Source organism: Uloborus diversus, chromosome 7, assembly GCF_026930045.1.
Source record: "Uloborus diversus isolate 005 chromosome 7, Udiv.v.3.1, whole genome shotgun sequence".
Classification (NCBI taxonomy): domain Eukaryota; kingdom Metazoa; phylum Arthropoda; class Arachnida; order Araneae; family Uloboridae; genus Uloborus; species Uloborus diversus.
Window position 1 is genome coordinate 32,414,038 of NC_072737.1, and position 16,121 is coordinate 32,430,158.

The 16,121-nt window shown below is 33.3% G+C and overlaps 1 protein-coding gene across 1 annotated transcript in view; it reads right to left on the reverse strand.

The window, feature by feature from the left end:
- Nucleotides 1-257: 257 nt before the first annotated feature.
- LOC129226642 (organic cation/carnitine transporter 2-like) overlaps nucleotides 258-16,121 on the reverse strand; it is a 28,911-nt gene continuing 13,047 nt past the window's right edge. The window contains exons 4-9 of the mRNA XM_054861273.1: nucleotides 13,846-14,082; nucleotides 8,798-8,932; nucleotides 6,260-6,339; nucleotides 5,441-5,603; nucleotides 2,660-2,732; nucleotides 258-818 (exon numbers count right to left, since the gene is read on the reverse strand). Coding sequence (XP_054717248.1) covers nucleotides 258-818; nucleotides 2,660-2,732; nucleotides 5,441-5,603; nucleotides 6,260-6,339; nucleotides 8,798-8,932; nucleotides 13,846-14,082 — 1,249 coding nt within the window. The remainder of the gene's footprint in view (nucleotides 819-2,659; nucleotides 2,733-5,440; nucleotides 5,604-6,259; nucleotides 6,340-8,797; nucleotides 8,933-13,845; nucleotides 14,083-16,121) is intronic.

A 16,121-nucleotide genomic window follows, 5' to 3' on the forward strand; every position in this document is an offset into this window, starting at 1 on the left:
TCCAGATCTGTCGATCGGGATTCGGCATCTCCTTCCTTCCTTGTCGATGACAGAATTCTTTTTTTGACTATGTCAGTTCAGTCAGCTGGGACCTGCAACGTCGCAAGGGTGAATTAACACCAATTCAGGAATCTTCGATATTGTCTCTGAAATTTTAGAACATTAAGTTCCAGCAAAGTAGTTTTCTCGCTCTCCTGCTCTTCGAAATTGAAATCGTATGTGCCGATTGTAGCAATTACGCGTTATTGAGGGCGTCATTAAAAACGAGTCTCATTCATTCTGAGGTAATGTTCTTTAACATCGCCATGTCGAAACTCATGCAAAGATTCCGAAAGAGTTTCTTCTTCACGAACAGCGTTCATGTCCCAAATTTTACTCAGTTCATCTTCCAAATCTGTCAGTCTCGATTCGGCGTCTTCCTTGTCTATGATAGAACTCTTTTCTGGGCTATGGCAATACAATCGACTGGGACCTGCAACGTCGCACGGATGAGGCAACCCCAGTGAAGGATCTTGGGGTAGTCTCTGGAATTCTTGAACATTAAGTTCCAGTAAAGTGTTATTTTTCTCGTTTTCTTGTTCTTCTTCGAAATGGAAATCGTCTGTGTCGATGGAAGCCAGTATGCCTTGTTGAGGTATGCACAGGTGACGAGGTCTTTTTCTCCTGGAATGCGAAGCTTCCAGAATCATTGGTTTTTCCACTTCAAGAGCTACATTTGGTAAAGGCCGATTGAAGTTAGATGGCAAAAAAGATGTCAAACATCCTCCAATCAATGAAAGCGTACCACATATTGCCAAAGGAAAGAAATAGTTCGAGTTCTCTTCCTGGAAGAAAAAAAAAACTAATTAGAATAGTAAAAAAAAAACACAATCTGGATTTTGAAAATATTTAAAAAATTTTAAATCAGAGAACCACAAATTGAACTATGTCACCCTTTTCAAACATATCGCACTCAAGTCGGTGTCTTGGAAAATTCTGTCCAACAAGGAAAATAACAAGCTTGTCATAGTTCACAAAAGCCCATATACATCTGATGAATATTCTTCTTTTGTTCCATTAAGTAGAAAAGCAAAAAAAAAAAAACACGACGTTGTCCGTAGACTTAACAATGTTAGGCAAAAAATGTCACTGTTATTAACATGATGAGGTTTTTATGGTTACTTATTGTTATTAATAAACAATTTTGTGTAAATAATTTTTTATTTACATATTATTTTAATTTTTTTTTAATTTTGAGATAAAATTTTACTAATTGTTTTGATGTTTTGATTTGTGTCCAGTTCGTTGTGCTTTTTCGTATTTTATTTTTCGTTTGTGTGCGTGTATGCATTGAAATAAAAATTTTCTATTTAGAAATTCGTTTAAAAAATACACATATGTATTTTTGGAACATCAAATACATTGAGAAATAACAAAGTTTACATTAATTTCGTATTTGTTTCCTTGGCACGAAATCAATTTCGGTTGATACTCTTATAAAACGTTAAATATAAACATTGTTCGTCTTGTGCTCAATAACAGAATATGCATAATAATAATAAAATGAAAATTTTACTTTTTTTTTTTTGAAAAAGTACAAACTCGAGATACAACACTTTATATAAAATATACTTTTATTTTATGACTATAAATTCATTGATTTAGTAAAAATATTTAATATTGTTTCATTTCGTCCTTTTAAAAACACGTGTCTAAACTCAGAAACTTTAGCGTAATCTAAGTAGAAGAGATAAGAAGAAGTAGCCATGTTTCGTCCTCCTAAAGCTTTTTGGCCTCGTGAGTAGCATATGTCACGATCAATTAATAAAAAAAATTAGACAACACCACCAACTAAGTCCGCACATGGTATTTAAGCTTGAATACTACATGAAACACAATTTAAAAAATATGTAAAATCTGTACTTTTTTTACCATAATTGAAAATTGTTATCCTATTTTCGTCCCCCTTCCAATACCCTTTCTAAGAAAGCAGATCGTAACAATAAATAAGGATAAAGAATTGTATTAAGAAAAGAATCACAAATTATGCATTTAAAAAAATGTTTAATTAACAGATATAAAATAAATTTCTCAAGCCTTCAAACAAGCGTCACAAACGATTTTTTTTATTCTTCGCCCCTGTACACATTTTGTGTTTATCACGAGGCACTGTAAAGGCAACGTACCTATATTTCCCCATGTTTATCTACATAAAAACTATTTTGGCATATAGGATATTCTGCATCGATGTTTCTTACTCCAATATTGGTAGGGGACAAAAATAGGAACATCATATTTGCCAATATGGCGGTTTCTGCTCTACGTGAAGTGAAACTAACACATCAAAACCCTCAGATTATTCAGATTAGAGCTTAACAAACAAATGTGTCAAATACAACTACACAAACACGTTTTAATAAATCAAAAAGAGCATTTAAAATGGTATTACGAAAATTGAAGTTTGCAAAAACCAGAATAAGTGCCCCCAAACAGCAATACAGCAGACTAGACTCATAAAACTTCCGCAAATAAATAATGTTCTTCAATGCAGCCAGAAAATACATCACCGGTGGCGACACCTAGTATCAGACCAGAGAAACTTAGGGAGACGAAATATGGCTACTTCACTTTAATAAGAGACACTAGAGAGAAAAAGAGAAAAATATGTCTTATACATTACCAAAGAAGAAATATGAACTCCCAAAAGGTTAGCTGCTCTGGTCCAAAACAGACAGGTACCTAACCCAACGGCTCTGAAAAATTGGAAGGTATTTATTACTCTCGTAGATATTTAAGATATTTAATAACATGCATGTTTTTAAAGTTTTACTTGACAAATGTAAAAATAAGGCTTTCCTATTTTTTTTTTTTTAATTAAGTGGACATTTTTAATTTTCAAAAATGGAACCACCGACCATTTTTCGGTTTTATGGATCATTGAGTAAGTGTTCGGTTTGTTATCCAACGTTAGTCCTAAACCTACTAGTGTCATATTAATATTATTTTATAGCCTTTTTTTGCCCCAAATGACCGGCAACTGCATTTTTGATCTTATTCCGAACCAGCGGTACTCGCACGGCTTTGCCCATAGTAGAAAATTAAAAGGTCATTTGGTTCGCCTGTATATTTACAAAAAATGGATGATGAATTTCTCGCCAATATGCTATATTGATTTGCTCGTCCATGTTTTGGTAATTCGCTCGGTAAAATGGGCAAATTTCCAATTAAAATTGGAATAGAAAAAAGAACAAAATCGAATTTTCGAAAAATCGCTTCGAGGTGCACACCTCCATGCTACAAACTAACTTTGTGCCTAAGTTCATGAAAAAATGGACGAAAGGTCTAAGCGCTATGCGCGTAACAGACATCCACACAGAGATCCAGACTTCCAGCTTTATTATTAGTAAAGATGTCTAGAAAAATAATTGATGATTAGTCTTGAAATCTCACGAGTGTAACAGACATGAATGATCTCATAAGTAGGATCCTTTTTTTTTTAAAAACTTTTTTGGTAAAAAAGCTAAAACGACGGAAGAAAACGGACAAAATGAACGAAAAGGGCGAAATAAAAATCTAGATTTTCTTTATATTTGACGAATTAACCTAACACTGTATTGTTAGTTCATCGCATTACTTTTACTGTTTGAGATTCAAGCATTTTAAAGCATTTTATAGCTGTTTTCAATTTTGCAAACGCATTAATGGTTGCTTCAAATGATATTGATATTAGTTGGTTTTATAAACGTGTTTACATAAAAATGCTTCTAAATAAAGTAATATGTTTCAATTTTTAGTTTAAATATTTCATACTCTTCTGCATACACATACATATACAAATGTATGCGGATATTTTGATACAAAAATGTTCCAAAAGTTTAAAGATACGGTATATTTATTTATTAGTTGCTGAATTCTGTATTTTTAATTTAAAGTTTCCAATTTACAGGAAAAATTGAGTATAATATGGGACAAATTAATGTTCTACACAAAATACTAAAAAACTACAAAATAATATTCACGGACAAAATAATATTTTCTATTTTCAGTTTTTTTCTAGCAATTACAGGCAATAAAAATTACACATGCAGTTCTTATCAATATACGTGCAACTTAAAGGTTGTTGTTTTTTATTTAATGTTTCTAGATGATAGTCCAGACGTCTAAAGGCTAAAGAGACTCGATATTTATGGTAAGCGGAAATGTAGTGTATTATCCTATTATTACGGATTCATTTCAACGATATCCAAATGTTATACAAACTTTTAATGTCCAGTAGTATTCTTTTCTGTGATTTTAACGATTAAATATTTAAATCATATAGTAATGAAAACAAAAATGGTTATCCATTCTATCATTTACTTAAAAAAATACAAATTCATAAATTAACTGACGTCATTATGAATATCGGCGAACATAAATGATAAATTTGATGTGTTCAGTGTACAGGTTGCTGCAAAGGTGTTTAAAGAGCTAAAAACGGAAAATAAACTCTAGTACTGAATGCAAAGGTTGCTGAAATTGGACATGTTAATATACTGAAATATTCAACATAAAACTTTTTAAAGGGACTTTCAGACATTTTTCTTTTTTTTCTCCCCCCCCCTTTTTTTTAAGAAACTAAAATGCATAGTAACCAAGTTTTTTTTTTTTTTTTTTTTTCTTGAAAGAGCGTAGCCTGAAATTTCGACGTTAATTAGTTATTGAAATTTCCACGACAAATACTAGTTGGTGTATGTTAATTTAAATTGACTTCATTTAGAAAAAATGTATTATGCTACTTTTAATTATTTACGTTTACTTCTGGAATCGAACTGACCCAGAACACTAGCTTGTAAAAGTTTCTTAAGTTATAAATTCACTTTAAATTAAGGCCGCAAAAAAACAAAAATTAGGAAATAAAAAAAGTCTCAAAAAATCATTGTTGTTAGAATGAAAAGCACAAAGTAGTAGCATTGTACTAATAAACTGTAGCTGATGCATTATACACTATATCACCAAAAGTATTGCGTCACTTTCAAAAATTCACATTTTTATTAATTTCGCGAGAAATAAGAGATCAATTGAGGCAGTGAGAAGCAAAGGAATGTAAGTTCACATTTCCAAGTTTTTAGTAAAACGCGTTTAAAGATCAGATCCTAGGTAGACTTTCATTGAATTTTTTTTCTAAATCATGCTATACAACAGCACCTACCAGGGCTACTAGTACAATCTCTTGCCCCAAGACAGAGAAGAGATTCACCTATCATTTAAACTGGTTATCTCCAAATATTTAATTTTGCCACTTGCATCCCTTTGCTTCTCACTACCTAACCACTCAATTATTGTGTAACTTTTGGAGCATAAAAGGTATTCTCCATCTGTCATTTTCCAATAAAAGTTATATCACCCATGCATCAAAACGTTTATCAATTACTTATGAGTCAAATTTCATACCAGGATAGCATAATAGGTTCAAAATTACCTGACTCCAGTAGGGAAGATTTTGATGGTGAAAAATATATTTGTGGCGATCACAGAGCGAACACATGTTTTTCCGAGCACAGAAAGTACAGGTGACATTAATGATAATGAAAAATAGATGATCTCTGAAAAAGAAATAAAAAAATTAAACAGTATGTAATACGCTGACCAACATCGGTTGTTATTTATAGAATAGAGATGTATAGGAAATAAAGTTTCGCGTTGGAAATTTTGGTGAAAAGATATATTATTGAAGGTGGTAATTATACACTACACTTAGTAGCAGTTTTTATTAAGAGTTTGTGATGACAAAATTTTTGTTCTAAAAGGGTTATCAAAATTCATTTCATAACAAGCTACAACTGGAATATTAAAAGTATAAAATAATTAAATTCAGTTTCTAAATGCAAATACTGACAATTTACTAAACTGAAAAATATATCGTCATAATCTTTGCTTTGCAGAGTTTCTAAAGGATACATTAACTAGTATAAACTTGCGTGAAGGTTAATAAATTAGTGCAAGGTAAAATCACCAATTTGATACCCGCACTAGTAGTTGATACTGAACTAGTAGCTGCCATTTATAAAGAAAAAAATAAGTTTAGTATAAAAACACAAGCACCAAAAGATCATCTAAAAGTAAGCTGAAAAGGTAAGCACTGCAAAATTAAACATATATTATAACTTTTCTATTTTTGTATAATTTTATAATTTCGGTTGTTATTTCAGTTTTTATTTTTAAGTGTCAACTACTGCAGTGTCAATTTCTCGTGGTTAGACCTTAAATAATGGGCGGGTATGCTTACGTAAATGAGCACTGTAGCCGACTACTGCAGATCCGATGCATAGAGTACCTCCAAAGATGAGAAATGTGGCATGAGCAATACGAGGCCCAAACCTGTAAATGAGAATTAAAGATTAAATTTAAAGATTAGAGAAAAAAAGTCATTTAGAAACGACAAAACCCATGGTGGGATCGAACCCACGATTTTTGTACTTTCAGCACTACACTTTAACTCATTTTCGTTGGCGATATACCATTAAAGCAATACTTTATAAAAACCAGAATAAACCGATTTTTCTCAAAAATCATCCCAATGTGAGCTGTCTGTTTATTTTTTGCCGAAAACGGTGAAAAAAATCTTTGAAATGATGCCTTAAATATGAAACTTGATAAACTATTCAGGTAGTTTTGACGTTGTCACACACACACACACACACACACACACACACAAAACACCTTTTTGAGAAATAAAATACATGATTATAAAAAGAAGGCAAAAAAATAATAAAATAAAATAATAATAATTAAAATTAAAAAAAAACAACAACAGATAACATGTTCTACAAGTTTGCGCTGTCAAATTTTTTTGTAGCTTACTTTTCAGTTCGATATTCGTTACTCAGCCCAAAAGTTAACAGATATATTGTAGCACGAAGTAGACGCACTTGCAGGTATCCCCAATTGATTTTTTTTTTTTTTTTTTTTGCTGTCACTGAAAAGTAGACCAGCATAAACTAGTGGTGCGACAGAGATGCCGATGTTTTCGAAACTTCTATAATTTTGTAAAACCATCGATGTTTGAGAATTGATGTTTTTTCTAACATCGTTGTGTACGTTCGATATTTTTTCCGGTGTCAATGTTTCATATTTGAACCAAAAATAACCTTTAGAAAGTTAATGTGTTTACAGTTGTGATGAAAGCTTTATGTTATTGCGATATAATTAGTTATTGCGAGATCTATCCCGTCGAAAAGAGTTTTCTATTGTTCGTTGTCTATAGAAGCAAACTTACATTCCAAAAAATTTAACAGCCTTTTTTTCCAGCGACTGTTAAAAAGAATATTAAGTGTCTCTAAAGTTTTCCCCAAATATATACATGAGTTTTTTTGCCATAGTTTTCCTGTACGATATATTTAAGAACCCATATTACTCTCTCTCGCTCTCAATAAGTCGTTGATTTAAAAGACTATAATTTTACTTTAATGTGTACTTACTATGCATTTCAAGTCGCTGTAAATGTTTATGATCTTTGAATGTAATTTGAGTTTTGAATATAATTTGTAATATTTTTCCATGTAAAATCGTTGGAAGTGATCATAATAGAACAATGATTATGTGTTTTATTTCCATTTTTCGTCTTTACTTTCTTTATCTTCTTTTTTTTTTGTGCATGTTATCACCTTTGAAAAAAAATGTATCAATTTCTCTAATTGATTCGCATTAATTATTAAATAACTTACCCTCAGTTTTTGCATTATTTAGGTGGACATTTAAAAGACGTAATTATTGCGATTAATTGATGGCTCAATTTTTTGCATTTTTTAATGTTTTAGTTATTTATCCCTTTTACTTATTTAATTTGGAATGTTGATAATTAGTTATCATTCTAAAAATTAGCTTTTTTTTTGCCAATTCAAAATTTTTTTAATTAATAAATTGATTACTGTGAATTCAGTTCATTGACATTTTGTAGAGCTCATTAAGCATGAATATACATCAAAAAGTTCTATGTTTTAGAACATCGATAATTCAAAACATCGATGCTTTTGGGTAGAATGTTTTAATTATGAACATCTATATGTTTTGCAACCTGTCGGGTCGCACCATTAGTATAAACTGCGTTATTGCTGGGTTCTCATAAATATGTACTATCATCGTAATTATTTTTTGATTATACCTTTTTAATTCAGAAATACCCCACCGAAAACGTGGAAGCATCAAATAGAAAACATCTGATTAACAGAAAAGTCGCTGATAAAACGTCGATTTTTATATGAAATATCGGTGCTTAAAAAATATCACTATCGAGTTTTAAGCTGTTTATCGAGTTACAAGTTTTTTTTTTTTTTTTTTTTTTTTTTCCAGTATTTGGTTTGTCATTTCTGTATAAAAAAGATTTGCAATGCCGTCAAAGACCAAGGTGGGCCCGTAATCAGTTTGTTCGCTAGGCCCCACCCTCCATAAAACTTTTAAGATTTTTACTACTCTACTACTCTGGTTCCGCCCCCTCCCCCCAAAAGACCGAGCCCCTATAGTTTTTGACAAGGCTGAAATTGCCTCTCGTCGGCCCTGAAGATTTGCTTCACCTGTAGTTAGTGCATTATCAGCTTGCTGTCAAAAGTAACTTGTTTGCTTAATGACTCTGCGTTCAAGTAGAAATCAACCACAAAATGGATTATTGTCTAAATTTAAATGACAGACCTCATTCAGATCTTGCTGAAGAAGCACAACTGACTGAAAATCTTACGACGACATGTGATGTGCGCAGAAGATGTGACTGATAGTAACCTTATTGAGGTTGCTTAATGTTTCCATTACTTATTTATTTTTAATTTTTAAAAGAGTATCTCACCTCTGAGCAAAGAAATATAACAAAATGAGCATTCCAGCGTCCATCAGCCCTTTGACGAAGAGTGAGGCATACTTGTTGTTCTTTAGGGCTGGTAACTCTGTTGAAGAAGTTTCGGATTCCAGGGATGAGACGAACCTGATGATGATAATTGCATCATTTTGATGAGAAAAAGCTTTTAAAGGTTCGCTGGAAAGTTAACTCATGATCATAGCTTTTGCTATAATCATCAGTAAAGATATAGAGAAAGAACTAAGTGGCAATATCGGTAGCTGCAGCAAACTACACAGTAACAGAGCAATAATATCAATTCTTTAAAATTTTCTCTGTGAATCAACCAGATTATATAGGGCGTTCCAAAAGGTCATTTACAAACTTAACAAGCTGGCCTGCTATATCTTGATGAAGATTTACACAAGAACTTGTGTTTGAAAGTGCAAACTGCGATCACTAGAGAACGATGGTGGAAGGTGTAGAGTAGGAGAAAACAAGAAGTTCCGTCTAGAACTAGACGAGCCTACTTTCCCGTATACCCATACTACTTTCTAGTACCTGATCAATATTCTCAAAAATAGCTAAAATCGCAAATTTTTTCAAACATATTTTTTTAAATATTTTAAGCTGATTTCTAGGAATAAAATATTCCTTACTTTTCTTCAAAAAAACGAACAAATAAAATAGCAGCACCTTTTAAACAAAGCAGCTAATACACTTCTTTCCATTAAAAAATTTTTTTAACAGCTTTCAAAACGAAAAAATAATAATAATAAGTTCATTAAAATAAATACATCATATAAAAAAAATCGATTCTTTTTCCCCTGTTGCCAAAAATAATTTTTTAAACGAATTAATGCACTTACCAAAATAAAAAAAAAACAATAAAATGTCAACTTAAAGAAATAATTTTCATTGTCAAAAAAAAAAAAAAAAAAATCGTCTGCGCATATTTTTCGAGTTTATTCACCGAAAACTAAATACCTAAATTAAAACTTTAGCGTGAAAATAAAAACAAATCATATCAACAATAATTATTTCACAGTTAAAACCACAGCAGTGGAGTCGGAGTCAATCTCATTTTGGGATAAAAGAGTCGGAGTCGAATATCCAAGAATCGGAGTCAGTCATTTGTCCTCCGTGTATAAATGTTTGCCAAAGCTACGAAGTCAGAGTCGAAGTCGGGGAGTCGGAGTCTGATTAATTGTCGGGAACAGGAGTCAGAGTCGGTGTCAGGTGCCCCTAAATTCTCGGAGTCAGAGTCGGGAGTAGGTCGTCAAGAGCTATTTCCAACAAAGTTTGTTTGAAGTAAATCCGTTTTTAAGTTCGGAATCTATATTGACTTTCAGTTTTCCCTTAGGCGCTAATGTTAAGAGATTTGAACTGTTCAAAATTGAACGAAAAATTGTTCAAATCAAAAAATGAATTATGGGAATGAGATGTCCTCGCCGAGATCTTTCTAACAAAAAAAAAATTGTTCGAATCGGACTATTCATTCAAAAGTTATTAGGGGGGGACAGACAGACAGACCGACAGACAGACAGACAGACAGACCGACAGACAGACAGACAGACCGACAGACAGACAGACCGACAGACATTTTCCCCCATCTCAATACCCTACTTTCCAATTTTTAATTTTTCAATATTTATCTAACTATTTTATTTATTTTTGACTTTTTTTTGTTTTTGGGATATTTTTAAGATGTATTAAGCCTTCTTTCATGCTTTTTTCTTCTTTCTCTGATTTTTACTGGGAAAGTAGGCTAAAAAAGGATGTCGACAACGGTATTAATGTGGTTTTATAATAGAAAGTTGTGATTACATTACAGCAGATGTTCAAACTGTTTTCCATTTGCCACAATGCGCGTTTCACAACCGCTATGTTGGAGTAAGCGGGAGCAATCGTAGTCATCTCACAACAGGGAAATACAGAATAAAAGACATTCCGTAGAATACTGCAACATGTTAGCAAAGAACACAGAGCCTTCATAACGTAATGATAGTAAAATCTTGAGAAATAAATCGATATTAACCTCACACAAGAGAGCTCCATTTCCAGGCTGCCAGTCACTTCGTCGGCTATTAATTATCCATTTCTTTTTTCTTTCTGCATCTGCTGGAAATCTGAAGAGCTGAAATCCTTTTTTTGGAGCTGTTTGCACAATTAACAGCCGAACAACCACCCATTAGACTCAATTTAACGTATGCTAGAGAAATGTGGCCATCAGCAGCAATGCTATCGCTGCGAAGCACTAGATCAAGTTTGCTCCAAAATGGCGGATGCGTCGGCTCCTCCACTATAGGGGCTTTAGTTCGAACTGGCCTGTAGTGTCACGGACACATACCACCTTTTCTGTCATCCTGGCGATGAGATTTACATCCGACATTACGGACTCCTCCTAAACCATGGACATCGGTGTCTCCACAGGTAGATTTCCAGGGGAGTCAGGTCGGGGGAATACGGTGATCATACTACTGATCCACCTCTGCCAATCCAATAGCGATTCCTTTAACGATCGTAGTTTCATTTTCGAACACAAGTTTTTATATAAATCTAGTTCATTGCCTTTTGAAACACCTTGTATGTGGACACTGTCTTCGGACAAGATATTTCATGGATATTTCCTAATCAAGACATGCACACTGTCTTGAATAGTCTCCTTTTTGGAAGGTTGCAGTTCCCAACCATGGACCGTTAAGAACTAAGTGAGTGAAGTCGATGGCCCATATAATTTTTAACTCATGTAAATAAGACTTGAAGAACCAATATCTGTACTAGCTCCTGGAATAAGCAACAAGTGATCTGGTAGCATTTTTCCGCCTCAGCCGATCGAACGAAGTAAATTGGTCTCTGTCACGTGAATTTTTGGATTTATTTAGAAACCGAGAGGGAATCACGGAAGCTCATTTCATGTCTTTCAGTTCTATCTAGGGTACAACTGATGTTTTACGCTACGCTAAATCATGAAAGATTGTTCTTTAATGTAGCTGAATCAAAATGCTACTTAATTAAAAACTACATAGAAACTTATATTGTTCCTCACTTTTAAAACACATTATGAGTTCAACATAACGAGATTCGCTTATTTCTAGAACGATATAACGGGAAAAAATTTCTCATAAGTGATTATTCACGAGGAAAATATTTATTAACAATTAGTTTTATAATTGCAATTATCCATTTATGTTTTTGACACTTGAAAAACTTAGGCAAGCTAATACCACAGCAGAGCAAGTGCAATAAAAGCAAATGCTTTTAAAACGTGAAACATTTTACAGTAGAATGTCAAAAATCTGAACTAATGGGGATCATAGGTAGTTCAAATTTTCGAAAATAACAAAAAAGCCCGTTTAGGAAAATAGTAGGTCATTTAATCAAATACAGTAGTACGTAACAAATCTGAACTAATTGGAGCCATGGGTAGTTCATATTTTCAAACTGCTCGGATTTAAGAAAATAACCATGAAAATACCGTTTAGGAAAATAGTATGACATTTAATCAAATACAGCAGAACGTCATAAATCCAAACTAATTACAGTCATTAGGCAATGCATATTTTTAATTTGTTCGGATTTTCGAAAATAACCAAGAAAATACCATTTAGGAAAATAGTATGTCATTTAATAAAAGTGGTTTTGCAATATGCATATACATTTTTATACAATAGAGTGAATAACGCTACAAGTTGTGATTACTTTTGAAACAAAATTTAGCAAAAATTAATTTTCATTTTTTACTGAAGAGAAATGAAAGTTTATTAAAACTTCATAGAAGTGCGTTTTATATTTTTTAACAAAAATTAACTCTTATTGCTTACTAAACAGAAATGAAGATTTATTAAAATTTCATGGGGAGTGCGTTCGGAATTTAGACTTTCGGGATTTCGACGTTCAATTGTAAAGTGGTTATACAATATGTATAGTATATACACAGCATACAATGCAGTACATAACGCTACAATATGTAATTATATTTTTCAACAAAAATTAACTCTCACTGTTTACTGAACGTAAAAGAAAAAGGAAAAATGTTTACAACACTGCATGTAATCTGTTAGGAATTATTATACAGTAATAAAGCAAAGAAAATTGAACAATCTTCTGAAAAATATGCTGACTGCACACAAAGAAGGATGAATTAATTTCTGTAAGGAAAAACTGACTTAAACTTATTTTGAAAAATCACTCATTTTCGGCTGAGACAACTTTGAATTTCTTTTCCCACCTGTCGCTTTAGAAATACAAGTTAAAATGCATCTGTTCCTTTACAATTGCCGAGCAGTTTATTAAAACTTCATTCGCAATTCCAGTAAACTATAAGAGGCGCTGCAGCCTCTAGCTAATGGCGACTGAAAGAGGTAAAACAAAAAAACGACGTAACTTATAACCTACTTTTAAGCTTAGTAAATGACAGTATTTTTTCATCGTGCTTATTGGGTTTTTTTGTTTTCTATTCTTTTAAAATTACATTACACCATAAACTGTCAGAAGTATATATTTTACCACAAAAAAAAAAAAAAAAAAAAAAACGTGGAACGGAATGTTTTACCGTTTTCGGTAGTTTCTTAAATCACCGTAACGTGGCGCATTCTAACTCAAGAATGGCGGAGAGTAGGACTGCGTTCGGATTTTTGACATTCTACTTACTGTATGTTAAAAACAGATAAGATTACACATGAAATACACCGCCAGCTCAGTCATTTCCAGCCGAGGACTGCAGTTTCGTGCTTATTAGCACTCATCAGCCCGGCATAGGAAAGTGACTGAGCTGGAGATGGAAAACCTCTTATAGAAGCCAAGAGGGCCAAACCAACTGGTAGCTAATGCAGAATTAGCACTGACCTGCCGAGTGACCCGGTCACTCGGCTGGCTGAGCTGGCGGTGTATTTCATGTATTTCTGCTTTAGCCCTGGCTAATGGGCGGTAATTTACTGAATATAGATAAGATTACATTCATCAATTCAAAATTGCCACTTTCCATGTTCTTTCATTACTCTGATAAATTTGCATATTTGAACATGAAACGTTTCCTCGTGAAACTAAAAACTCCTTACCACATATAATAAAGAATAAATGTATATCTTCGGATCTTTGCTGAGCATACAACAGTTTCCAGGCTGTGGTGAGAGCCTTGTGAGAATGACTTGATAGCTTTGCAAAAGTTCATCAACCGAATACGGAAGTTGTGAGGGAGAAGAGTTTTGTTGAACCTTGCGAATCGCAGTAGCTGCTTTTCAGCTTCAGCAACATAACCTTCAGCCAGCAACCACGGGAGGGACCGAGGAATCAGCCTGCGTGAAAGGAATTCAAAAAGTACTTGCTGAATTTGAATAAATATTCAACTTTTAACTTTCAAGAATCTTGTTCGAAGATTTTTTACACAATGCATTTGATTAGACACTTTTTTTTTTTTAATTATTAGCATCGAGGTTGTACAAAAAGACTATTGCTACTGATGTGGTACCAGGGCCTTTGGTAAGGATCATAGAGAAGCTTAAAGATTCTGCTTTAGAAAATTAACTACGATTAGAAAGAGCAACTGGATTTATGTACATAGTTTAAAAAAAATAAATACCTTTATGCTGAGCAATAGCAAGAAATATCCAACGTATTTATTACACTAAAATATAGAACACTGCATACATATATGTTTCGGAGTTTCAAGGAACCCTTTTTCCTATGCAAAAGTTGTGAGCTGTTGGATGTAAAGACATCCGGTTGCCTTTACATTCTAAAGCTCACAGCTTCGAATTGAAAAAGGGGTTCCTGAAAACCCCGAAATACGTGTATTCAGCAATCTGTTTACTTGTGCTAAACAACGTTGAATATTTCCTGTCATGTACAGAGTACTTCGGAAGTGCCCCCCACCCCCGAACTTCCCCCTTCATTTTCAGCATCACGGTAGAAATGGTTGAACGTTTATTGTATTGATGTTACATTGATGTTATGTTGAAGTGTTAAGAGTTATAAACATGGCGGAACACCATCCATGTCTTAACACAGCTGAATTCTGCGCCACGTTCTCGCAGATGTTTCGGGGATTTGGGGATGTTTTGCCGCACTTCATCAGCGAGAGTAGTTGATTGTTTGACCTCCTTTCATCCCTAGCCTAGGTAGAGTTTTTCCACGGGGGAATATTTTGGTGAATGTGAAAAATATAATTTTCTCCTGGTGTGGCATAACTGCCTTTAAATGTATACATATTAAGATGCTAGGATTGACAAAAGATTTAAAAACTGGGTTTGTCTGAACCCCTCACTGAGTGTGAGGTTGGTACCATGTTCCTTTGTAATAGTGAAGGAGGGGGAGGAACCGATGCGCATAGTGTTTTCATGACATAAAAAATATTGTTTGGTTAAAGTGCAGCGGGTTAAGATCCATTGATTTTTAACAAACTATGTGATTGTAGAAATAGTAACTAGCAGTGAATACATTCATGAATTATAGTTATTGAACGGTCTTGTTGTAAACATTGCAGAATTACTAAAAATACCGCGAAAGGTGATTTTCTTTTCTTTCATCTTTCGTCGCTTGAAGATTTCCTGTTTATTTATTATCATTTATTTTTTTAAAGTAATGTTCTGCAAAAGAAAACAGCTCTTACAGCTTCAGAAAAGATTCAATTTACATTTACTATGCAAATACACGTCATATGTTTCTAAAATGATTATCTATCAATGCGCAAAAAAAGGCAGAGAACTGGGAGGGGAAATATTTCCTAAAATTCCTATAAGATTGTCATGCAAAACATAGATTTTTCAAAAAGAGTATTGTTTCAAAAATTTGAAAAAAAAACGTTCTTATTCAATATACTGGAAAATCGCCCGTCAAGGTATGACGGCTGAAAATTGCTTCTACATTTGAACGAAGCAATTGCTTGTTTGGTGATATTTTGATGGTTTAAAATTTATCCTTAACTGCAGTGGATGAACCCTTAACTCCAGTAGCTGGCGTTCATTGTTGACCACTTTTTCGTTTCTGCGTTCTCCTAAAATGAGTCTTACCAGTAAAACAGTTAGTTACTGGATCCAGTTTAGCCTTGTCAGAATAAAGACTTTCCCTGGATGTCTAACATTACTAAAAAAATATTATCAAATTATCATGCCGTGGCGCGAGCTTCATTGTTGATGAAGTCAGGCCCGTTACTCGATCATTGACTATTATATATATGAGGATGTACCGACTTAAATTTATCATTTATGTTTATATGCTATCAGAGCATTAGTTACTGCCGTAAATTTGAACTTGAGAAATACAGCGATGTAATGGGCCTTTTACTATCTTACTACTATTATATATGCGAAAGTTTGTCTGTATGGATGTATGGATG